Source organism: Sprattus sprattus (genome assembly GCF_963457725.1).
Source record: "Sprattus sprattus genome assembly, chromosome: 13".
Taxonomy (NCBI): domain Eukaryota; kingdom Metazoa; phylum Chordata; class Actinopteri; order Clupeiformes; family Clupeidae; genus Sprattus; species Sprattus sprattus.
Window position 1 is genome coordinate 8,923,030 of NC_137911.1, and position 25,605 is coordinate 8,948,634.

The window sequence follows — 25,605 nt, forward strand, 5'->3', positions numbered from 1 at the left end:
GACACATTAAGTTGCCTCATCATAAATATTAAACCTGTTGTATATGTTATGGGAGTTGTGCCTTAAAGCATATCCTAATGTGGACTACAGAAATATAACACTCTTAAGTTAAGCATGACAGTTAGGGAACTTGATGTCAGTAAAAAGGGTGGGGGTAGCTGTGGATCAGTCTGTTTTTAATTAGGCAAACCAGCAGATTCCTTTAAGATTACCTTGTATACTACAATATACTTCCAGGCAACTCATTTGAAATGTGAGGCACCACAATAAGTAGTTGACACATCACACTCTTCCCTTGTTTGTGGCTAGCAAGACATCTTTAATTTTGAAACTCATAAAACAAGTATACCACGAGAATTCACCAAATAATTTCCATCAGTCTTCATGGTCTTAGCATAAGGACCCCTTCAAATGTATATGCATTAAAACAAGAAAATCAGTGCACAATACATGACCTTTCCTAAAATGTGACCTCAGACAAACTTTGCTCTTTGAAGTATTTTGGTCATGAAGTTATTTTATCAGACATCCATAGCATGTTAAACCTGCAACAGAAAATTCGAAAAACAACGCTTGGTGTCGACATTTAATTGCTCACATTTTAAAGTATGGAATTATGTATGCATTTCACAATGTGCCTTGACCATGACACCAGTTGATCAAGCCACATAGAGTTTGCAGAACCACAGCACCTCTTCAGAGAAAGAAATCACTAGTCCCTCCAGTAAGTTGGTTAGCTTCAGCCTTTGAAGCTGAGGTAGGCGCAAGAACATTGCTTGAACTGCTTCTGCCATGTTATGGCCACGCTGGGCATCCATGAGAATCGTTACTCCATGTAGATGCTATTGGCTCTAGCCTGTTCTGGTGCAGATGTTAAGGCTCTGGAGTCTATAAGAGGCAGCAGCCGCCTCTACTGTGGCTGTCCTAGCAAACCAGCTTTGGCAGCCAAGGCTTCATTCTGCTGGATGTGGTACTCTTGGAAACGCATGGAGATCCGCTGGGTCATCTTCAGGTACTTCTGAAGGCAGCTTTCAGAGCAAGATGTCTACGGGGGGAGAAAACTGCTTGAAACAGGCTGGAATACATCAGTCACAAAGAGTGTTATAACGGCTATGCACCCTACTTTAATAATAGAGAACATAGGGTATTGCTTCCAGATTACACAGGGTACACCAACATACCATCTGTTAAGATGAAACCATTCCAAATAAAACAAAGAAGCCTTACCTCCTCTGTTTTTACTTCCCTGGTAGTGAAGTCCTTTACACAGTCCATGAAGCAATTCTCTGTTAGCCTGTTATAGGTTCCCAGGAATTCCCTAAACTGTCAGGATAGAGGATGGTCAGAGCCACAGGACAATTTCAAGGGCAAAAACAGCACATGATCCTAGATCGGATGCTTACCTGTTTCATCTGATCTGCCTCTGCACCTGAAGTCGCCATCGTTAAAAGTGACTTCTTGTGTTTCCAGACAGGGAATTATCTAATTCACTGTAAGGTTGAGTTATGTCTGCGAAAGAACATTATCTAGCTAAGTTAGCAAGATATTCACAGGAAACACTGGACCCATCAAAGTGCAAGCTTGTATATCTATGAAAGATATGAAACTGAACAAAATGTAAAATGTTCCATGATTTCTTCACTACCAATGGTGTTTGCTAGTTACTAAACTAGGTTAACGTTATCTGTCATCAATATATCTTTGTACATGATCACACAGATCTGTGTCATGGAAAACAAGCTAATGCTGCAATGGACTGCCCATTGAAAATGGCAAGACCTTGTGAAAGAACACATATTTATCTATAATACGAATAATACATTACAAATCACCTTCTAAAAAGCGTCGTGAAATCCAACATAACTACTCACCCAGAGATTCCGAAGGACATGTGACGGTGTAAAATGGAGACACATCAGACGTTTTCTTAGCAATGCAGTTTCACCAAAATATTTTTTGAGCAGTACGCCACGGTGTATTTCATTATATTTAACATGTAGTATGTAAAATGTTTTCTGTTTTACTTTGCACTTTTTGGCTGAAGGTTAAGAGAATCGGTGACAGATAAAAAATATAGCATAGAAATTCTTTACAATCGAAAGTGGACATCTTGAGCTGAAAATAATTATTCGTAGTGTGTCACCTTGTAGACCCTTCCGATGTGACACAACTGTTGGCTTTGAGAGTGGTCCTAGAATAACCCACAATAATCATTTCATGTAGGTTATGAAAGTGTTGGGTTTTGGTTTAATCGCCTATAATAATATAACAAACATTTGTCAACAAACCGGGTATATTTACATTTTCGTAGCACAACATGGACATATCTGTACCCTTCCCTCCGGGACACTAGGGCGCTGTCTATACACTGATAACAATGAGTTACCAACGAGTAAGAGTTTAGCAAGCGGTGTTGTCAGCAACTGTTGCTGTGTTTTCAGAGTTAACTTGCAACACAATCATTCACTATCATTTTTTTCTTTACCTCTGAAACATTCGAAGAGTAGTGTCATTTTGATGGGATGCTTGCTGGCGTATCATGCGGTTGAGAATAACCAGGTAAAGATAACAGTTTACCCGTTTGCTTGTCAGATGATGTTTGGCTGGCCAGCGTCAACCAGTCATTAGGCTGTTAGCTACCTACCGATAGCTAGCGGCGGGAAATTTAAATACCAGTTCAAAACAACTATACAGCTTCACTCCAGAAGGATACTTTCTGACTGAATGTAATGTCAGTTGAGGCCAATATATTGCAAGCCGTTAACTGTTGGAAGAATATAGATACATTTTCCAATACTAGCCAAAACATTAGGTGCAAATAGTCTACTTAGATGTTTGTATTGGTAACTAGCTAACGTTAGCATAGTTCAATGTTTGAGTTGGTATTCTGATTTCTTGTCTTTCAGAATGCGTGAGATGCTAAGATGACACAGAGAAAACTAAACTTTGAAGATTCAATTTCAAGTTCCGATGCTGGAGACATTTTAATTCGTTCAACTAGAGTTGGCCTTCAAGAGGAAAACGGGCGCATTTCAAGATCAGCACCAGAGAACATACAAATGTCAAATTTGGCAAACCAGCAGATTAAGATCTCTGTGAGGAAACTTGATAGCTTCTTACAGTCCTCTTCAAATGACGAAACATCAAACTCTGGATCCCATGGGCAGCCGTTGGTGTCTGCAGACCTCCGAGCAAACAAGAAGCCTGCCTTTTCGACAGGTGAAACTTCCTAACCAGTTTCATAATTGTCTTCATGTTTATGGGGAAAGTCTAGTTTGCCTAGCATGTTCGATATGTTGTCCCCTAAACGTTTGTGCACGGAATGGCAACCTTGTGCAAAAGACTGAATCAACGTTCTCTGTTTCCTGTACTTACTTGTAGAGATCAGAATGCAAACAGTGAGAAAAGAAGCTCAAGTAAGTGTGTTTACGTTTTGTATAACACAGTTAATCATCATCATCATCACCACCATTACTGCGGATAAAAGATAGCTCTAAATAAAGGAGATGATTAAATACATGTATAGGGATTATTTTATGCCAATCCCTTGAATGTGTCATTCCAGATCCCTAGGAATGAGAGCCCAGAAGTACATACACATGGTAGCCAGGCAGGGGGCAGTGGACACAAAGGTAAGCCACACGGATGGAAGATCATCACTCCAAAATGAGATGGCCGTTACATTCACAGGTTTTAATTTTTTAACACCCCCCCCCCCCAGCTGCATCACCTGATGTACTGATATCTAAGTATGCTGTCGGTGGCAAGGAGGCAATTCGAGTAGCCATGAAGCAGAGGTACAGGCACTGCTATGTTCTTACCTCACTTTCAGTGGTGTATCTGCATTAAATAATCACTCATAATTTAAATAATATCTGGACACAGTATCCAGCAGTTGTTGGGTAGGCCTTCACAATTATTGTTTAACTGTAATCATTTGTATGTGATCTCCGTATCCCAGGTTTCAGAGTGCTCCATTGAGGCGACAGATGAAAGTAAAGCTGCTGGATCAGAGTGCATCCCAGACCCCACTGATCCCAGAGCAGCAGCTTGGTCAGCAGCCTTATAGAGTGGCGCCCCAGCCCAGCCAGCTACCTGTCACAGGTGACCAGCATGCTGCCACCACTGCTGCAGCCGTCACCGCTGCTGCTATTGCTGCCACTGCTCCCATCATGAAGGTGCAGTGATGATTACTCCTCGCACCATCCAGTCACCCTTTTATTTGCATATGTCCTTGCCCTCTGTTGGTCCTCCATTTTTAAATCTGTTTATGATTCGTTGTCTGATAGTTTCTAGTAATAGTATAGTATAGTATAGTAATATTCACGATTTGTATTTGTGTTGACAGTTATTAATTCGGCAGATGCTTTGATCAAAAATGACTGACAACCGCCTTACAATTTCTGGCATGCACATCAGCACCCTTTTCTCTCCTTCGCTCCCATAGGCTCAGAGTGACATGGAGGCGCTGATGTCGCAGGTGGCGACCGAGCTGCGCCGGCTGCAGGAGGCAGGCAGCAGGGCTCAAGAAGGGCGTGCCATTGAACGCGTGACCCAGCTGGAACAGCAGCTCAGCACCCTCACGCAGCAGAGACTGCAGCACCTGGAACTCATCCAGAACCAACAGCTGCAGCTGCAGGTATGACTGCAGTGGCTCAGCAAAACAAGGGGCATTACAGCATGAGCAGTTGCTACCCACCACAGTGGCCACCAGTGTGTTTCAGTAGCAGGAAAGAATGCCATGGTGATTGACACACTGTTGCAATCTCCCTTTCTCTTTGGCATGAAGAACCGTCTTCTGGGTTCCGCTTTGGATGCGGTCACAGCAAGGGCCCCGGCTCCAGCACAGCCTCCCCAGCCCGCTAGTGCTCCCCCTGTGATGGTCAATCCACCCCTAACAAAAAGCAACCTCAGTGTGGAGAGGTTCACCTCTGACAAAGCCTCTATAGGTAAGACCCCCATTTGATCCATCGGATCGTCCAGTATGTCTTAACTGATGTCAGTGCGCCTTTGCTTTGTCAAACTTCCAGATTTATTGGTGTATTAGCTATGGAGAGATTGTTATATGCAGGATGTGCTAATAGAAATTCTTCAACTCTGCCTGTCTCATCACCTGTGCTATTTCATTTGGCTGACATCCCAGAGGCCCAGTCCCTGACTGAGCTTCTCTTAGTGGTTACAGAGAGAGACTCGCTATGACTCCTCAGAAGTGCTGTAATGCAGCGCAGGCAGTTAAATGAGCCTGGCGCACAGAAGCCTTTGGGAATCAATGGCCCCATTAAGATGTGCCTTCTCCAACAAACCGTTGCCAGCGAAACTGTCGCTGCAGTGGAGGTTCATCCCATGTTAATGCGAATCTTTTCATTTCGCCTTTGAAGTGCTGCCCTATTTTATGTATTCTGTGAATATATGGTCTAACTGAAACCTTGATAACATAATTCAAGTAATTTAATATTCCTTACAGTGCTGTTTTTATTTTGTCACACTTCCCTCTTTTAAGCCCCTTGCAGTCAATTGGGGGATCAAAGAGGCAGAAGCAGGAGCCCCTTGGAGACTCCGGCCCCCCGTAAGGTGATTCCCAAACCCATCCGGTGGAACTGTGGAGTTCAGACCCCTAAGCAACATGCGCCAAAAGCATCAAAGCAGTCACGTCCAGAAAAAGGTTAGTCATGGCATGGCATGGTATCTCTGCTCACTGTTTGTTTGTGTGGTTCAAAGTTGGTATTTACGTGTGCAGACGGAGATATTTAAAAAATACCAGAGTTACATAAAATGTATTGTGCTGTGAATGCCAATGTGAGAAATAAAGATGCAGTATCCAGCAGCGTCTCAAGCGTGGTGAGAGCTTTGCGGTAAACCACTAGGTGGCAGTAGCGTAACTCCCTACTTTTCCTAAAACCAAAGGCAAGACAGAGATGAGTGGGGTAAAATGCAGAAAACAAGTTTATATAGATTTTGTGTGTGGACAACAGACACTTTAAGAAAGTCTAAAGAACATGTACTTAAGTCCTTAGTGCTTAAAATGGACATGAGCATGAGTGACTGGCATTGCAGGGAGCGATGATGCAATGCGTGTTGTCAATATTGGTACTTAGGCCATACACCTCATTTTATGTTCAGTAAGGTGAGATGTCATATTAATCTAATCTTGCAGCTGTTGTTCACATTCACATTCACTTTTTTTGTATTTTTTTTTGTCTGGTCACTCCATTATGACTCAATTGGCATTGTATATTTCAATTTTCATTTTCATGGAAAAAGCTGTTCAAAATACTGTAAATAGACTTTCACTCTTACTAAAGATATGTGTGTGTGTGTGTCTTTTAGTGTTGCAAAACTATTGCAGGCGGTATATTATTATTTTTTTTTTAACATTGGAGTTTATTTTGTAACAACTGATTGTCCTTTTGTTTCTCACCTTCTTTGCGTTGTGCGTAAACACGGTCTTGTTTGTGTGGACTGTGGCTGCAGATAATTAAGGTTAGAGGCACAACAGTGAAAAGCAGCATATCAGGTACACAGCTGTGTAAACGTGGGTTCAACCAAAACTCATTAAAGCCCAGCTATTTGTTTTCGTTTCTTTCCAAAAAAGGATTCAATAAAGGTTTCCACCAGTATGAAATAACATAAGATGGCGGCATCATGTGGTTTGAGGGCCTTCTGTTTAAGAAGACGGGAAAAATCCCACAAGCCATCGGTGGCCTAATATTGGAAACAGACCCAACAACAATGTGAGAGACCCCTACACAGCAGCCAGTGTTCCACAGGGGACAAAGCCTGCCATGGAGATTTCTTCTGGCATTTTCTATCATCCTGTGCACCCCCCATCCACCCTTTCTGCTCCCATCCTCGTCTTCCGCTCGCTGGTCCTTGGCTGAAGGTTTAATTAAGGGGCATGCTGACTGCCTTGGGGCCAAAGGTCACTGATGGTATCCCCACCTCACCCTCCTCATCCATAGGCAGGAGCCATCTCCTCCCATCAGGTGACTGCTCAATGAACAACTCACCCATCAAACAGTGAAAGCAAAATCCATCTCGGGGAGCTCATAAATTTAGCATGCAGATGGCTTTTCTTTTCTTTTTTTTCCCCCTCCACCACCACCACCATCTCCCTCCGTCACCTATCACCTACCCTCCTATCTCATCATCGCCCACCTTCATCCACCTTCCCTCCCCCGTCTTCACATCCCTCCCTCCCGCCCCTATCTGCTATCTGCCCTGCAGCCAGTCTCCCACAACAGGCTGCGATTACTTTGCGTTCCTGGAAGTGCCCGGCCGTGGCCGCCTCCGCTGCTGCCCGTCGGCCTCTGCTGCTGGATGACGAATTTGTGTGGGAGTGCGCAGAGTTAATTACAGCCTTCGCCTGCAACCTCGCCACCTCCTTTCACGTGTGTGTGTGTTCACAGGGTGGGTGTATTTTTAGGTGCATCGGGGGAGTGTGTCTCTCACAAAAGCTGCAGATAGGCTTATAAAAACATCCTTTGTGTATCTTTCCATGTGAATTGCATGCATGCTTTTTGCTTAAGTATGCATTATGGAAGTGAAATTGATTCTGGAAATGAGAGGAAGATGATGGGATTTACAATATAAATATTGATAGATATGTTACGGCCAGCCTGGCTGACTATAACAATATATGTGTGTGTGTTTGTTGTAGTTGTTGTTGAAAAACCCCCATTTGTTACCTAGGTTTTTGTTTTAAATACAGGAAATGGAAGTGACCGATTTATTTTTGTTTGTGTACGTGTGTGGATGTAGGTTTCAGCATGACAAATTCATACATGGAGCAAAACAATTCAGCCTAAGATGTCTGGGGCTCCATTTTGTCACTGGTGTGCTTCAGAGTGGTTGTCATGGCAACTCTGCTATTTCTGCCATGGTCTCTCTCTTGTGCTCTCTGTTTCTCTCTCCAGGGCTGCCAGACTGTGATCTCTTTGGGGATAGGTTATTTTTAGTGCCCATGCTGTTGTTCCTGAAGCACATCAAAGCTACATTAAGTCCATGTAGCACAGCACAGCCACACGAATGGGCACGGCACCCAGGCTGGGTTGGGTGCCTGCTGAATAGATTCATACTCACAGATATCTGGTTGGTAATATTATGACATTATCTGTGCCAGTGTAGAAAGAGCCAACTGCCATGCCGTCTTGCAATGATGGCATTACAAATTACACCCTAAAAGTGTGTAAACGTGTGTGTGACCTATTGAAGTGTGCGATTGTGTTTTTGTACATGACCTTAAAATACAACTGCAACACTTGTGGTGTTCAGAGGGGACTCATCTTTCAGTGTTCAGTTTATTCTAGTCTAAACCTTGACATAATTCTCGTCTGGAAAAAAGCATGTTTCACGCTTCAATGTCCATTTCAGCTGGCACAGCCCGAGTCTGAGTCTGAGCCCGAGTCTGTGTCTGTGCCATGAGGGCCATCAGTGTCTCTGTCCACCCACGTGTTCAGACACGCCGGCGAGTGGGAGATGTGTCTGGTGCCAAGCCCAAGTGGGCTCAGACTGCTGCCTGGCACTTGTGTCTGGGTATCTTCACGCCCAACTTCACCCTTGCCCCTGCCCCTACCCCCACACCAGTGCCCACAGCTTAGCCAATCTCAGGGAAGTAGGGAGAATAGACAAACCAAAAGTCACCATCAGGCATAGCCGAGGTGAGAGGGGAGGGGGGTAGGGGAAAAGTCGTTCTGGGAGAGCAATATTAGGATTGTTTTTTCCATCTATCCTTGCAGCTTGCGGAATTCCTGTGGCCTCTTCTCATTAAGGATGAAGGCAGAGGAATGTTGAGACAGTTCCACAGCACTCCCACTGCATCTGCTTATCTCCCCAAGATGATGTCATTCTCAGGCATACATCTGGAACTGTCATGGAACATGTATGCACTAAAATCCAACACACACACACACACACACACACACACACACACACATCCTACTAATGACTTTATTCACCTGGCCCTTAAATCAAAGCAGCTCAATCTACAAAACCGGAGGTGGGAGAATCCCTCTTTAGCACATTGAGATAATAAACCCTTAGCTTTAAAAAGTCAATGATCAAGTGGTGCAAGGATTTCCAGTGTTCACAAAGGGATATGTGAATGTAGAATTTGTTGTTACAAAGCTGCCTTGGTGTTATTCTTTTTCTTCGTTGTCCTTAAAGAAGAACTGCTAGCAGAGGACCTGCAAGGTTAGTGAACCTTTGCAGAGTGATTTGATTTCCCGTGTACCGAGTCACTGATGTGATGCCGAGCCAGGGTGCCCGGTCGCCGTGGTGATGCCCTTTCTGAAATAAATGGCAGTCTTTTATTATTAACCAGGGTCCTGACCTGCCAAGAGGGTCATATGGGTGTGCGTGTGTGTGGTTAGCCGTGTATTACGTGGTAATGGATGACGGCAAGCCTTTTCTTTGAGGGCCCTAACACATATTTACAGGCAGTCTGATGTTTTCTTAGGAACCGTGAGAGCTTATCAGACGAGCCTCCCATTGCTAATGGGGCCGGTGATGAAAGAGACGCTGTTGGCCACTTCATTGCTTGGTGCTCTGGTGTATTAAGACGTTTGTTTTAACGTTCTGTGTTATACTCGTAACATCCGTTTGGTCGAATTGGTATTTTTGTCATGTTTTAAATCTGCCTCTGAAACGTGTAACTAATAACAACATGAGTAGTCTACACCTAATCTTTCTTGGGTATTTGTTCTATTTAGAGTTTATCTCAACCCTTCTGCTGGATTTACATTCAAGCCCACCGTGCTACTTTCAAACATGTCCTGACTGGAGTGATCGTCTTGCCAAGGGGGAAGGAGGGACACTGAGCCAAAACAAAAGAAAAACACGAGTCCCGCTGATGTTTCCCAGATGTAAACAGTGTGCGCTTGACGTCAGACAGCAGCTGAAAAAGCCGGCAACAGTCGTGTTTGAACAGAATTCTGGACTTCTACAGCAACGAATAGGCTGTTTTTGTGTACCATGCATCAGTCAAGCTCTCAATTGCCTGAATGAATTGCAGCTATACTTTCTTAGATTTAAATTTGTGTTGTAGTTTATTTCTACAGTTCTGCTGTATCTTCACATGCGATTGACTTAATTTATTTCGCAGAATATGTTTGGAATATCTTAGGGACTGTGGTTTGAGATACATGCACATGACCACAGCTGGCCAATTAAAACAAAAATTCACCGCCCATTTTAAAACCAAATTAGACCAAATCATATGTTTGAAAAGTCAGATTCACTAAATACCAGGCATGCAGAAGTTGTTATTTTGCTGCACTCCAGTTAACCACTTTCCTCACTAGGCTAAGGCCGAAAACACATGCCTTTGGCAATCCAGCTTTTTCTCGACCTCAGCAACATGGTTTAAAACGTCATCTGCAGTGTATGTAATTATAAGCCAAACTTTTTTGTTAGCAACTTGCTGGAAGCATTTAGAGAGTCGTTAGGAGCTGACACGAAACTTGTCAGGCTTGTGTAACACTAGTATCAGGCCCCCGGCTCCCCTTTTCTTTCTTTTCTTTCCTTTTTTCTGTTGTAAGTATATATACATATACACAACAGTACAGCCAACTCATTTCCTGGAGTCTTGTCATTTGTCAAGGACTGAGTGGAGTGGAAATGGGCCTGAGCGATACTGCAGACCTGTGTTGTTTTAGAGGGAGGAGGCTCTCTTGCCTACGACCCCCTGACTTGCAGGAAATTATTTTGTTGAGGATCTCCTTGACAGTTGGGGCGGTTGGTGAGGAACTGTTAAGGGCTGGGGGTTGGGTGGTGTTTTGTAGAATAGTGAGAAAAGAGAAGGGGGGGGGGGGGGGGCTAGTTTCCTCTAGCCTGCATTCCTACGCCACTGTGGGGAAGCATTCCCCTTAGCCTATCTCGCACGTCTCTGGTTTGGATGGCTTCTGGGAGCCGGGGAAGGGATCTCTCTGCATAAACGTGCTCTTTTTGGGCTGTTATTTGTGAAAACCCCAGCAGATTGTCTACCCCCACGTGTCAACGCGCACACACACACACACACACACACACACACACACACACACACACACACACACACACACACACACACACACACACACACACATGAACACTGCAGATTGGCAAAAAGTGGATAGGTAATCTCAAGAAGAATTTCCGTTTCACAGGCTGCCTACCTACTATGGTTGTACATACACATTATTTTGTTAGCCCCGTGATATTGACTGAAAGCACAAGTAAGCAGCATCTGGTGTGATTTTGTAGTAAATGTGTTTTTATACTTTCTGTAAAGAACATTGCCCCTTGTGTATAAGAACATGTTGTTTTAATACATCTTTAAAAAAAGAAAAAGAAACAGTCGCCCCAGAAAGGAAACGCAGCTCCTGTTAGAAGAGGCACCTGCAGATTTTCCTCACAAAGAACACACACACAGGCAATGTTCTATTGAATAAACTGTGGGAGAGCTCTCTTCTCCTCTCTTTGACGGCTGGAAGATGAACTGCTGACTGAAGCAGGTGTCTGAAGCTGATTGCTAGTGTGTGTGCCTTTTTTACGCAGGAAATGGCAGACTTCTGGAAGGCATCCTTAACAACCAGCGATCTCCTGAGAGGAGCGCACGGCCTGTTGGGGGAAAGCAGGTTGCCATGGCAACAGAAGAGCACCAAAAAGAGAAAAACAGGTAATAATAAATCATCGGGGGGTTTTTTTCTCTCCTTTTACTAGATTTAGTAAGATGTCGCCAAGTTATTGGTTTTGTTTCAAAGCTTTATAAAAACTATATGCAAGATTTGTCTTTTCCTGCCTGAATTGGAGACCAGTATTGTTTTTCAAAATCATTCGATATACAAGAGCTACAAGGAAGTTCCCTCCTGAGCCTTCTAACACACAGGGTACATTATCAATATAGTGTATATACTGTACCATGTAGTTTGGTATGACAAAAGCGCACTGAGACCATTTCTCACAGAAATCTCATTGGAACGATACAATTCCTTCCCTCTGCGTACTGCACAGACGACTGCCCTCAGATGGCTACATTCCTTAACCGTTTCTACTTGTGCTTTTGTCAGGGTTACTGACAGCAACAGCAAAGGGTTGAAAGGCAGCACCGTCTTAAATATTGTCCATCTTATCACTTATAAAATGGTCTCTGAGGCCTTGTTTTGTATGTACTTGAGTCTGTAAGAACCTTCATGAAATAACTGACAATTTGAGTACACATAATAATTATTATAATATTTAATGATTATAATAAGAATGATAATAATGGTTATAATGTGGCCTATGCAGCAACATGTCATCAAGCCAGCCCTGTAACTGGTACCAGTTAAAACTGTTTGTGACCAAGACCAGGATGTTTTTCTTATCATAAACATATTATGTGCTGAGGTTGTCTTCGCTGCAACATGATTCACTCATTTGCTTTCGATTGAATGGCAAACAGCTAGTCTTATGTATTCCTGTAGTATTTATACATCAACACGAAGCAATCTGTACTGGTCATTGCCGTTTCGGTTCGACTCTTATTTACAGCCAGGTGACCTGATTACCCGTTGCCGTTGAGACCAAAAACGGTTTGAACACATTGGTTGCCGACTGAAGGGGTTAACACATTTCCTTATCCCCACAGGTATAAAAACAGCTGAGGGAGGCAGGGAGAGAGAAAGAGAGAGAGAGATAGACGCGGAGTGAGGCAGAGGGAGGGTAGAAGTGGCAAGCCATACATATGCAGTTTTATCAAGAGGCTGAGCTTGGCTCGGCGCAAGGGATATTAACATATAAGGAGACACGAGAAGGAAGACAGGGCAGTAATTCACAAGGCCACTCTTATCCCCATGGCAACCGCAATGGCATTTATCAGCTCCATCTTGGGAAGAGGGAGAGAGGGAGGGAGGGAGGGATGGAGAGAAAGAGAGTAGGGGGGCTAAAGTAAATCTGCATGCATGTGGCAGCTTGCCAGCGTCTCAAATGAAAGAGCACTTTGAACCGCTGCCAGAGGGAGAGGAGGAGAGGCGCTGTCAGGCCTGCTTAATGTTGGCAGTTTGTACTTGGCAAGCCGCACCATTTCCCAGCATGCCTTGCGCTTGGCAGCCTGCCAAGTGCTTAGCGGAAGCTAAAAAGTTAACCCTTGCGACGGAGTGTCTAGAAGGAACCATGGTATTTTGCAGCTCGACGGCTAGAAAAGGAGGGCCTTAGAAGGCAGAAGGGAGTTGATGTTTTTCTTTCTTTTTCCCATAATGACATAATCTTTCCTTGCATTGTCGTGCGTTAAGCCCATGAATTAAGACTCAAGATGGCACTATTTCGTCCCACTCAAGAGGCTTGTAATGTCATTAGTTTGTTCTGTATGACTTTCATTGTCCAATCAGATGTAAGAATGAGAGCGCTGTGTTTCTGAGGAGCAAAATGGTGGTTTCCTCTCAGTTTTTAGTGGTCGCTCGGAGACGCTCTTAATTTAAACCATGTCCACATGTGGAGAGCTCCTAAAAAGGGTGAGCACCGTGCCTCTGTGCAGGACTCGTCTGAAAAGCCTTTCATTTGCGAGGCCAAATACAAGTCAAGTGACATTCTATTATTAGTATGGGCATAGTTGGCACAAACACCCCTTTTCTCTCTCACGCTCTCTCTCTCTCTCACACACTCACACTCTTTTTCTTCTTCTACACTGTGTTAACTCTGCCCTGACGACAAGGGTGTAGGCTTTATTTTCTTGCTGGAGTCACAAGCTTGGAGAGTGAATAGAGAGGGGATTGTCTGCCGTCTTAGCTGACTCGATGCCCTGCAGACCGACCAGTTCTCCATTGACACTGAAGCAGAAAATGTAACCCCACATATCCCAGCCCAGATGCATATCCTCTGCTCCAGCCACATTGCTATTGGACAGTATACTGTATGTGTAGTATTGTATGCAGTATAATGTTCCTCCATGAAATACTGAGAAACTGGAAAGTGTCAGCTTATTGTTTTGCACTGTACATATGTCTTGTGGCCAGAGCTGAATTTTCAGGTTCCAGTCAGGACTGAGTTGTTCAAGAGTCAGACCCTCTGAAAAAACATGCTTAGTGAGTGCAGCACTGACCATTAGGAGAAATATCATGTTTGTCTCCATAGCAGACACATGTGAGATGCTTTCTGTTTGTGTGTACGTGTCCATGTGTGTCGCTTCACTTAAATGTTCACTCCTAATGTGCATTCTGGTGCATTGAATACGACATTGTTTGAGCATGGAGCGAACGAGGTTGTGGTTGAGGGGTGGGGGGTGGGGGGCAGGCAGACTTGGCCAGGGCCATGCAGCTCTTTCTGCTCTCTTTCTCTGCTTGGATAGAACACACAGTTCAGCTCAGTGCCAGCGGTATGTGGAGACTGCAATAAATGGCTTTCCTTACCCTCGCTTTCTCCCGCACTCCCCTTCCCCCTTCTCTCTGGCCCTGTTTTTCCACCCGTTCTCAGTTGTATAACAGGGGAGAATTTGGCTCTGCCCACGGGGTGTTGTTAATCAGAGGGGGTGGGGGGATGGGGGGTGGTCAGTCTGAGAGGGAGGTGTGCAAGCGAGGGACAGGGGGTAGGGCTGAGTGCTTTTGGCTCTTCGCTTTGGATAAACATTCTGCAAGACGGTGAACCCCTTTCTTGGTGCACAGCCCCCGCTCAAAGAAAGACTGGTTAGGTTGTGATGTTGCCCTGTTTGCAAATTGAGACAGGTGTGAAATGTCCTGTTCTCATTATTACATTTTTTTTAATGTTTCTTGTATAAGTAAGATATAACATTAAATTATGTAAAATGTTATTTTACATTTAACATCAGTCATATTTTAATTTTGTAAGATATGTTTGTCTTTATTGGCAGGTGAAGGCATATCAGACAAGAAAAAGTACGAAAAAAATCTGTAGAATCTGTCTGAATTAGTTCAGCATAAAACTTGAAAATATTGCCGATGTAAGCAAAATTCACTTCCATGACACTCACCAAAAGCGAATACGTCGGTAAAATAGTTGTTCCGTGCTTCAGGCGTGAAATAGAACACCAAATGAAGCTGCGTCCATTTGACACTGCCAGAGATATATCCCCTCGAAAGGCATGGACTGCTGTGTTTGTGTGCGCGCGCTTGAGTCTTCCTGTGTGTGTGTGTGTGTGTGTGTGTGTGTGTTTTTTTTGGTGTGAAACGTGGTCAACGTAGTGCGTGTTGGTCGGTCCATTCAAAAGATTGGAAGGGAGTGGTTGGAGCATGCGCTCTTGGAGAGCAACAAGTGGCATGTCAGAAAGGAACTGCGGAACGTGGTGCCTACGTCATTGCTTCAACCAGGTGGCATTCCGAGGGGAGAAAGCAGACGTGGAGGCACAATCAAAATTTCAACTCAGACAGGAACAGAATGTGAGCCGCGCGTTATGTAGGGAAAAAATAATCATTCAACCCGATTCAGCAGTCACGCTTATTGCATGCGTTCGAAGAGTAACGAGAAAACAGGTTGTCTTTGTGTGAGACGCTTCTAACTAGAGAGCGGGCTTTCCTTAAGAATAACGTGGAAAGAGGATTCGCGAAAGGAGCATTCAACATGTCTTCTGCACAAGTCTCCTCGTCGAGGAGGCAGTCCTGTTATCTGTGTGATTTGCCCCGCATGCCGTGGGCTATGATTTGGGATTTTACGGAGGCTGTCTGCAGAGGTTGCGTAAATTACGAAGGTGCGGATCGGATCGAGTTTGTTATTGAGACTGCGCGGCACCTCAAGCGAGCTCATGGTTTCCAGGAGGGGAGATCCCCGGGACCAGCGCCACCGCCTACGGTGAAGACTCAAGCGGCAATGTCAGCTAAGGAAACGGTGCAGCTGAACCATGTGGACGGTTCCTCAAAACAGCAAGCAGGGCTGGATCGCTATTCTCTGAGTACAGACAGATCCCGTTTCGATTATTCCAGCATAAGCACCCATACCGGACGGCTCCCGAATGGGCTGAGTGGACCTAATGGCTTTCCAAAACAAGACGACGGACCTCCTGAATTGAACAGGCAGAGCCCAAACTCACGTCGGAACCACGGGCTTGTGGTGGTCCCCAGTCAGATGAATGTGCCTCCCAACCTCCTCCCGCAGACCATGCTGAACGGACCCCCCTCAGCTGCAGCCATAGCCCAGCACAACTTGGCCAGCAGAGCCCCACCGTCGTCCAGTATAGGAACCGCTCTGTCCATGGCGTCCCAGTCCATGGCGGAGCAAAGCAGGAGACCGGGCTCCGTCTCCAGTACGGACCAAGAGAGAGACCTCAAGGAGAAGCAGCGCAACGCTGAGTCTTTGTCGGAACTTAGTGAAAGTTTGAGGAACAGAGCCGAAGAATGGGCCAACAAACCTAAGATAGTGCGAGAGACTTTGATCACGCTCTCAAACAGCACCCCTTTTGATGTGAGGTTCAAAAAGGATCACTCGCTCCTGGGCAGAGTGTTTGCTTTCGATGCTGTTTCCAAACCCGGGATGGACTATGAGCTAAAGATATTCATTGAATACCCCACTGGATCTGGTAACGTGTTTTCAAGTGCATCTGGAGTCGCCAAACAGATGTACCAGGACTGCATGAAAGACTTCGGCAGGGGGCTCTCCTCGGGCTTCAAGTATTTGGAGTATGACAAAAAGCATGGTTCGGGTGACTGGCGACTTCTGGGCGATTTGTTGCCTGAGTCAGTGCGTTTTTTCAAAGAGAGCTTAGGAGCGGAAATGTTGCCACAAGCCTACATCGATGCTAGCTGCCCGCTGTTACCCTCGGCACTGGTAAACATCCCCCGTGCCTTGCCATCAGCAAGTGCGCCAAGGACAGGTATGCGTAAGCGCAAAGCCTCCCCAGAACCCGACTCCGCTGAGGGAGCTCTGAAATTAGCAGACGAGCAGCAGAGGCAACAGTGGATGGCTAGCCAGAGCGAAGCTATGAAACTGACTATGGCATCGGGGTCATTCACTGCTCCGCACGGCGGACCACCACCTCTCGGACCAGGGCACTCGGTTCACTCTAGTCGGTCAACACCCCCCGAGTCCGCTCCTCAGAACGGACAGTCACCCATGGCTGCGCTCATGTCGGTCGCAGACACTTTAGGCAACGCACACTCTCCTAAGGACAACAACTCTGTTCATTCCACCACGTCTACTAGACACAACAGTAGTAGCCCAGTGTCCCCCGCCTCCGTGTCAGGACAACGTCGCCTGGCATCCCGCAATGGGGACATTAATTTGACCGGAGCGCCCTCTCAATCCAGTGCCCACCCCGGCATGGAACAGGTCCACCCTCAAAACATTCCAGATTCACCCATGGCAAATAACGGACCACTGTGTTGTACCATTTGTCACGAACGTTTAGAAGATACCCACTTTGTTCAGTGTCCGTCCGTCCCCAACCATAAATTCTGTTTCCCTTGCTCGCGAGAGAGCATCAAAGCACAGGGAGCAACTGGCGAGGTGTATTGCCCCAGTGGAGAAAAATGCCCCCTGGTAGGTTCAAATGTGCCTTGGGCTTTCATGCAAGGTGAGATAGCAACCATTTTAGCCGGGGACGTGAAAGTAAAAAAAGAACGAGATCCATAAATAGGCTTATACTTCCTTTCAAAAACGTGAATTGAGTCGAGTATATTACATGTTGTGAATATTCAAACTGACAAAATAAGTCCAGTGTACAGAGGCATTTCTTTCCTCCATGTATTTCAGTGTTTTGAAAAAGGTACAGTAGGCTATGTGATGTCACAGTTAATTTGAAGGCGGAGGTTGTGTTGGTGAATATGTTGACTGGGTAACGTTACTGCATAGCGTATGTTTTGACGGCAGTGTGTCTAGGTACGGAGTGAAAGCACTTTGCAATCACCGCTGCAGATTATCTTGATCCTTCTCTCCTTTTTCGTTTAGTTTACTGAATTTCATGCACTTCTCTTTATAGATGAATCACAACCTCACACGTGTGTTAAACTATTAACTTTAACAAACGAATCGAGTAAATGGTGACAAGAAAAAAACGACACAAGGAACGTTCGTCAAAATTTCGTTTTGTTAACCAGACGAACAGGGAACATTGATTATGTTAATTTGAACTCTTCATATTTTGATATGTTATTTACTAAGGCGATGTTTCATTTTTATCTTGTGGTCTGAAAAAAACAACTATATTTTACTACGTGTTTTTTCATTATCTCCTTTCTTTTTGCTTTGATGGTGCACGGATGCTTAAAGGTAGAGCTAAAATACTGTACATGAACGTAAAAGCTCTGTTTGTTTATACATTTCTGTAGTTAACAGAAGACTTGTAATGTGCCTTGGAGCTGAGTAAATTGTAATAAATCCATTGATATCACTTTTTTGTCAGCTTTCAGTTTGTTCCAAATTGATAACATTTTAAAATATGTTGAACAAAGCAACTTGAAGGGGTTGTGTTTCTTCATTTCTCTTAATATTGTTAACCATTAGATATAGATTGTGTCAGTGAGTGCTCTAAACATGCATACTTGCCATTCTTTTAAGGACACAGAGAGAAGGTTGTGCTATAACCAGACATGGAATCATAGTCAGCAACTCTTATGTGTTAACTGAGATTTCATTCAGACACCGAAATAAACCCTAGATAGAAAGCACATGGTTTATTATGTGGTGGTCGACATCCACCTTACAATAAGGTTTGTTTGGCATGGTCAGGCTTAGTATTCAGTAAACATTCAAATCAGTGATGTACTGCTAATCGAGTGTTTAAATACTGGAAAAGTATCTCGGATTAGATGAAGCCATATTTGTGTCATGCTCTCCCCTCAGTACAGTCTGTTGTGACTCTTTAGTCCCTTATGTGTGCCAATAATGGACTGAAGTAGATGAAATCACGTTGACTGGAGCCTTATTCTGTTATTTTTTTAGTAGTAGTATTATTATTAGTATTTTAATTCAGAACCTGACCCCTTCCCCCACACTTTCCCTCAAATGTTGGATAGCCTTTTAAAATGAAAGCCACTTTTTTATGTCAATATTTGCAAACGCATCAGAGCCCACCTTGACACCTTGGTTGGCGGCGTAATGGAAAACAATTACATTCACCATGTGCAAGATCACGTTTCTAGGGAAATTCTAAGCACTTGTTTTTTTCCAGAGAGAACCAGGTAGTCGAGCAAACTAGCCCCACAAAGGTGTCTCTCAACAGGTAAAGAATAGAGCACTGCTGGCATAGTTCCCCTGGCTAAAAAAGGTCCATTGATTTCAGCGTCTGTGAAATCGGTCTGATTGATCACAGCAGCGTGTTGGATCTTAGAGTGTGTGATTCCCCTGTTTTATTGTATAGCTTTTTTCTTCTCTTCCTTTGTGCTGTTTTTTTTGTGTGAGGATTACAAAATAAGAGCTTTTTCCAACGCATGGCTTACGTGCAGTAATCAACCATGCGTAAATGTTTAGTCAGTGGTGTTGTATGGACAGGTAGAAGGATTACGATTACTTTTCTCAATTTTAACCTCTGTTTGTGTGCCTGTATGTGAGAAGCATAACGTTAACTGATGACCTACTGTATGCAAAGGTTTTAGATATGCTGAAGTCAAGCAGCTCGCTGTCGTTTTCCAACACTGTATATGTGTGATTGGGTAGCAATCCCCATTTAGATGTCATCACATGACTGTCAACATCGACAGCTATTGGCTGTGGCTGGAGGAAAGGTGGTGGGTGCCTGGGTGGTGGTGGTGGTGGTAGTAGACACACAGCAGTTTACTGCATTGGTGTTGCCGTAAGTCAAGTTAATGTCCCCCTGGTCCCTGGGGCCGGCGAGACAAATGGCTGGTGGTGTAATTCTCTCATGGCATGGAGCCGCACAAGGCCTCAGGACCTAATAACAAGGGAGTTTAAGGTCAGAGACTGGCCCTGGTGCCAAGCTGTTACACACCCTCAGGCTGCAGCCCCATACCAGACATGAGATTGGACTCACACACACACACACACACACACGCCCAGCATCTGCCGTTGTCACTCTTCCACAGTAATTACATTTGCGCCCAAACACACATGCCAGTGGACACCCTTTGTTTTCATATTCAGCTTGTCTGTTTTCACAACGGCCCGTCAATTCCTTTAAAGCCAGCCGTTCGATTAAGATTGGTGCTGATGCACAGTGATGTTTTACCATGGCATTTGTAATGTTCCGTGACCATGTCTTTTGTCACGTGGTGCTGTAGCCGGTGCTGCTTTCCGTCACCATTACCCCTCTAAATGGAAACTCTGGCAAATGGTGTCCGTCTGGTTGTTATCAATACGGAGGCTGGAATTCACCCCTTCAGTCCAGCACCCCACTGAATGCCCTGAACCCCCCCACCTCGCCCATTTTACCGTCATTACAAAGTGTGTGTGTGTGTGTGTGTGTGTGTGTCTGTGTAACCCGATACGGCACAGCTCTCCCTGGTTTCACAAGAGTCCGTCTGAAGAATCCGGGGTCTGTGTCAAGGTGTACTGTCTGTCTATCAGCATGGGATTTCTGCACTGCTGAGGGAATGTAATGGCTCGGTTAGAGTAATTGAGCTCACATCAGAGAACGATAGAAGGTGAACTAGAGAGAGAGAAAGATTGGATTCTGTGAAGAAGTGCTGAGTCTGTGCATTTCTCCTGTCAGTCTGACGGCTCCTGGCGTGGGCCGAGGACCAGAAGGCTTGGCCCACAGAAACAAGCCCCCTCTCCACTCGGGCCAGAATTGGCTTGATGATTTGTTTGGAGCTTCCATTACCTTTTGATTTTCTTTATGCTCAAATAATCCACATAAGGGTTGAAGCAGAGTTACCTGCTTTGTTAAGCCATTTGATATCTGCTTTATGAGACCGTGTTTATGTGAATCCTCCCACATCAGTCTTGACAAGTAACATTCTCATGTTTCGATAACTATCAATATGAGACCGGTTTTATGTTGGCCTTTTATTTTTTATGATTTCATACCATAAGCATGTTGTTCTATCTAGACTACACACAATATCTCTCTTGGGAATGTGTATAAATAAACAATCATATTTGTATTCAATGTGGCTCTGATTTGTTGAATAGATTAGCCTATGACACAATCTGACCTGACAACTCGATTGCTCATTCACCAAAAGCTACTGCTTCTTTCCTATATGACACTGAAAGCCAGTGAGCCCTCGGAGCGTAAATCATTTAGGGTTTATTATAACAAATATGCCTGTTTATTCTTATCTGGAAAGATGCCGATGGAGATCGACAATCATCCAGATTATGTTCTGATTATTGATGCATGAATGAGCCATCGATCCCGAGCATATTAATACCCAGCAGTTTGAAGGAAAATCCACTCATGAGTCATCAGCACATTATTGTGTGCCCATTTGGCTGGAACGCATTTAAGTCAGGGCTGGGAAATATAATTTCGTACTTTCTGAATTCCGAGTTCTTAAATGTGCCATTACATTCGTGTCTGAAGGAAACTACCCTGCCTGTAACTGTTAATGTTGGCGCTCTCTTGCAAGCCGTGCACATTTTTAGCTATGCTCAGACTCAAGCAAAGTTGGTATGCATCATGTGCAACGTGTTTATGCTTGCCATATCTGATTTCTATGCTCTTGACAACACCACAGTCTTGTTTCGCTTTGGTTAGCCGCTAGGCTACATCATACGGCCATCCCGCCATGCAGGATAACCCTTTTCCACAGACGTCGATCCAGCTGTGTGGCTTCCTCCGCTGCAAGCTTAGAGGCGGAACAACAGTGACACCACCCACCACCCACCCACCCCATCACATGCCGTACCTTTTATACAGAATGGCGAGGCGTAATAAAGGTGCAACATTCTCGCCCTGGACAGGCTATATAAAAAGCCCCAGGGATGTTGGTCAGCTGATACATGATCATGGTTGAAGGGTGTGGCGATGCGTTGTCAGAAAAGCCAGGTGTTGTCTTCTGACTGATCTTGTTTGTTGTTTTTTTTCCTCCCAACTGGGACGGCTGCTATTGTCATGCTAAAAGAAGACAATGGTTAAGGTGCCCTTGGCTGGCTCAGCACTCACTTTAGGTTTCAGATTGCAGCATGCATGCTAAAGAGACTCACAGACACCCCTGAGAAAGCACTCTGAGGAGGGGGAAGAGGTGGAGGGAGGGTGGTTATTCTTCCTGTTTATCCTGCCATCCCACCAATCCCTTTCTATGTTCTCCCGGTGCGTGCTCGGAATGTGAATCTCACACATCAGTCACACCCTCCTCCTCTCTGGTAAGCCTTGGGTGGGGTGGTGTTTCGTTTCTTGACGCCTGAGGCTGACGCTTCTTTTTTCGACCAGCGTTTGTTTAACAGTCACTAGCACTGACACCGCGGGAGGTGACGTTTTGGGTCTTTAGGTTAGTCTAGTTTGTGCTTTTGATCTGCAGGTCATGGCCCATACTCTAAACGTCGCCAGGCATTGGAAGTGAAGGGAGAAGGTAAAGACTATGTCTGCTGCTTGGGGTAACACACATTGGGCTGTAACCCGAACCTGCTGACCGAAGGGGGCTGCCCAACTTAGTTATTTTTGTCCTAAGCCAAACATATCTCTAAGTGTGTATACACACCATCAGCATCCACATTCAGTGTTACAATCTGGAAGCAGTCCACCATTTGATGAATTGGGACCATAATGGAGACACACATGACCTCATTTGACACATAAGTTTCTGTTCCCATTTGATTTATATCATAGACATTCTTGTGCCCGCTTTAACCACACAAGCACAACACACACAGACACGAACAGAAGCTTGCATCAGCTAAGCTGATGTCGCGGTGAAAGCACTGCAGCCAGCCAGCCAGCCTGCTGCAGCCCCCCTCCCCATCCTTCTTACACTGGCCAGGGGAAGCCACGCAAACAGCCCCCCACCCCCCTTCTTGGCGGGAGAAATTTCCAGCGGATAAAAATACAGCAGCTCCAAAGGTTACTCTGCAGTGCCACAGCCGAGCCCCGCCGTTGCCCGTAGTAACCAGCCTCTTTCAAAACATCATTTATTCAGGAATGTGCAGACACAAAAGAGGAGGTTAACCCTGCATGTGCCATTCTCTTCCTCCCTCCTGCAGGGTGTGCTTTAAGGCTATGGGCTCTGTGCAGTGACCCATTGCCCGGTTCTGTTTTGCCCAGATTTGTCCTCAAAGGTATTTTTCACTGTTATTCATGCAATTTAGTTGTGTTTTTGCAAACACTGCAGATATGACAAACAAAACAAAAAATGCACGTTTAAAAAAAAATAAAAAATTGCAGTTACAAGGAAAATAAATGAGCGAACACTCTGCAATAAGCATGTTTTTTTTCACTAGTTCCTATTCACACAGGATTATTTGCAATACCTGGAGAATGGGGTCACCCATCCACAATGGGGGGTGTAATAAGAGGAGAAAAAACGCAGAGAAGGGCAGTTTTCTATTCACTCCTCTCCTGCTGCTAGCTTTCATAACTCCTAATGTATTATTCAGCTCTTTCTGCATGTTTTTTCCCTCCCTCTCTCGCTCTCTCTGGGTTTCTTTCTATCTCTCTACCTCTCTCTTTCCGTATAACGGAGAGTGAGAAAGGGAGGGGGGTGTGCAGAAAGGGTTATTCCCTATTTTGTTTTCATTCTCCATGCCTCAAAGCACAGCCATTTATAGACGGTGATGTCAGCACTATCTGCCACAGCCACGGGCCTCCTCCACAGTTAATGTATGCAATCTGCTGCATTCCAGCGCGAAGAGTAAGCTGGCCACGGTGCCTCGGGCCAACCTACTCCCCTCTCCTCCTCCTCCTCCTCTTCCTCCTGCCTCCCGCCCTCCCTCTCCATCTCCAGCTCTCTCCATGATCTTGCTTCTTAAAGCTGCAGAGAGGTATTTTTTTCTTTTCATTCTTTCCTCTGTCATTCCCTTCCTTCTGCCTTCTGCCTGTTTTTGTGTGTGTGTGTGCGGGGAGTGGGGGCAGTTCCCTCCTCCATCTCTGCCAAGTTCATGAAGAAAAGATTACAGGTTGTGTTTTTTTGAAACAGCGTTCTATCCTTGGGTTGTTTTTGAAGGGTTTGCTTTCCCATCTGTCGCCATAGAGCATGCAGTTGTAGTGAGTTCTTTACGAGCGTGAGCAGCCATATGTGCATCGTACGCGTTGGGGTGACGCTTTTATTATTTGTTGAGTCAGCAAATCGTTTTGGTCATGCCTCAAAATCTTCACTGTTCACAACATCTTTTGTTAATTTAGAAGTATGGAAATAAGGCAGCAGTCTTAGGCCTTTTGGAGATGTTTTGTCTTGTTTAAGAAGAAGATGTTCTTTTTAAATGACGAGGAGGAGAGAGAGAGGAGAGGCCATTTTTTTGGCACAGCTGCAGCACAATGCTCTCCATTTTTTGTCATAAATGTCTTGAGTTTGAAACGGAAGCCCTATTTGCATTTCAGGGCTGGTCCCTGCTGCCGTCCAGCTTATTGCAGATATTCTCAAGATTCCCGCCAGAAATGGGGGTCCTTAGGTCGGTGTTGGGTGGAGTTGGGCTGGGGTTGGTGTGTGTGTGGAGGGGGATTGAGGTTGCATGGCAGCGGAGAAAAAGGGGCTCTGTTGTATTTCGACCCGTCAGACAGCCCCTCCGCTTCTTTGGTTGCTGACAATTCTCCTGCCAGTTGCACTGTGCTTCTGCCCCATAACAAAGAAGAACGGCGGTTTAAGTCAGCAAGGGCACAAAACGTGTAAGCACATGCTCTGTTTATTTATGACTGCTCTCAGTTTGTGGTCTCACAAAAAAAATGTACAGTCTGTCACGGAGTCACAGATCTTTTTTTCACTCGGAGAAAGCACACGAATAAACTGAAACGGAACACTACCACAACAGTCTTTCGAAATTCTTCCGTCGAAACAGAGACAGGGTTTATTTGTATATGTAGGCAGACAGAAGGAGGGAGGGAAAGGGTTAAGCCTACGGGCTTGTGGCTGTGCTGCTCGTTGGCAGGCTGACCGGAGAAATGTAGCTCCTTTCATTCCCAGGGTTGTTTACACGAGCCTCTGGCAGCCATCTTAGCGCAGAGCTCGTCAGCCACTGGTGAGGCTGCACTTCTCCAGTTTCTCCCGCTCTCCTGGAGCCACTTGTTCAGACGACCGCGGCGCACCCTCATCCATCTAGCAGTCCCCCCCCCCACACACACACACAACCTCCACACAATAGCATAGCAACACACACCCACACATGCATCTCGAGCTCCAGACAAAATCGTAAACCTTTTGCAGGGTGCTTGTCGGTGTTTCTTTTAGCCTTTTGCGCTAATGAGCCATGTGCTGTGTTCTTTGGCTCGTCTGGAAACCGAACAGATTTCGTTCCTCGCTCTTGCGTGCCATTGTTTGCTCGCAGCCGTTCCAGGCCTATTCACCTCCCCTTATTGTCCTTTCAAACCACTTCCATGCCTCAAGCCAATCTTGAAGAGGAAGCCTTTGTGCGAATGAACATGAAACCGCAGGAATGAAGTGTGTGTGTGTGTGTGTGTGTGTGTGTGTGTGTGTGTGTGTGTGTGTGTGTGTGTGTGTGTGTGTGTGTGTGTGTGTGCATATGTGCATGCATGTTGAAAGGTAAAGTGAATACAAAAGAGGCTGGATCAGGGGCCGCCTTTGTTCTTTGGCGTTTGACTCTGGTCCAGCTCTGCAAATCTCAGTGAGGTAAAAACCGCCAGCTCTGTAACCCCCCCCCCCCCCC

At 45.2% G+C, this 25,605-nt stretch overlaps 2 protein-coding genes across 2 annotated transcripts; one reads left to right on the forward strand and one right to left on the reverse strand.

Moving 5' to 3' along the window:
- Positions 1–293: 293 nt before the first annotated feature.
- On the reverse strand, positions 294–1,904 carry timm9 (translocase of inner mitochondrial membrane 9 homolog). The gene is made up of 4 exons (XM_080850078.1): positions 1,872–1,904; positions 1,404–1,509; positions 1,228–1,323; positions 294–1,045 (listed from the first exon to the last, which is right to left on the reverse strand). Exons 2-4 carry the CDS (start codon positions 1,440–1,442, stop codon positions 911–913), a joined length of 270 nt encoding a protein of 89 aa, XP_080706204.1. The 5' UTR covers positions 1,443–1,509; positions 1,872–1,904; the 3' UTR covers positions 294–910.
- A 13,256-nt stretch (positions 1,905–15,160) lies between these two features.
- Positions 15,161–18,186, forward strand: irf2bpl (interferon regulatory factor 2 binding protein-like). The gene has a single exon (XM_080850072.1). The coding sequence runs from the start codon at positions 15,523–15,525 to the stop codon at positions 17,524–17,526; it is 2,004 nt and encodes a 667-aa protein (XP_080706198.1). The 5' UTR covers positions 15,161–15,522; the 3' UTR covers positions 17,527–18,186.
- Positions 18,187–25,605: the final 7,419 nt, after the last annotated feature.

What these genes read in the sequence shown, in the direction of transcription:
- timm9 (XM_080850078.1), bottom strand. Translation starts at nt 1,442, where the DNA reads ATGGCGACTTCAGGTGCAGAGGCAGATCAGATGAAACAG. An exon ending in AGGCAGATCAGATGAAACAG is followed by an intron (nt 1,324 to 1,403) that starts GTAAGCATCCGA and finishes CTATCCTGACAG; the next exon opens with TTTAGGGAATTCCTGGGAAC. An exon ending in GGGAAGTAAAAACAGAGGAG is followed by an intron (nt 1,046 to 1,227) that starts GTAAGGCTTCTT and finishes CTCCCCCCGTAG; the next exon opens with ACATCTTGCTCTGAAAGCTG.
- irf2bpl (XM_080850072.1), top strand. Translation starts at nt 15,523, where the DNA reads ATGTCTTCTGCACAAGTCTCCTCGTCGAGGAGGCAGTCCTGTTATCTG.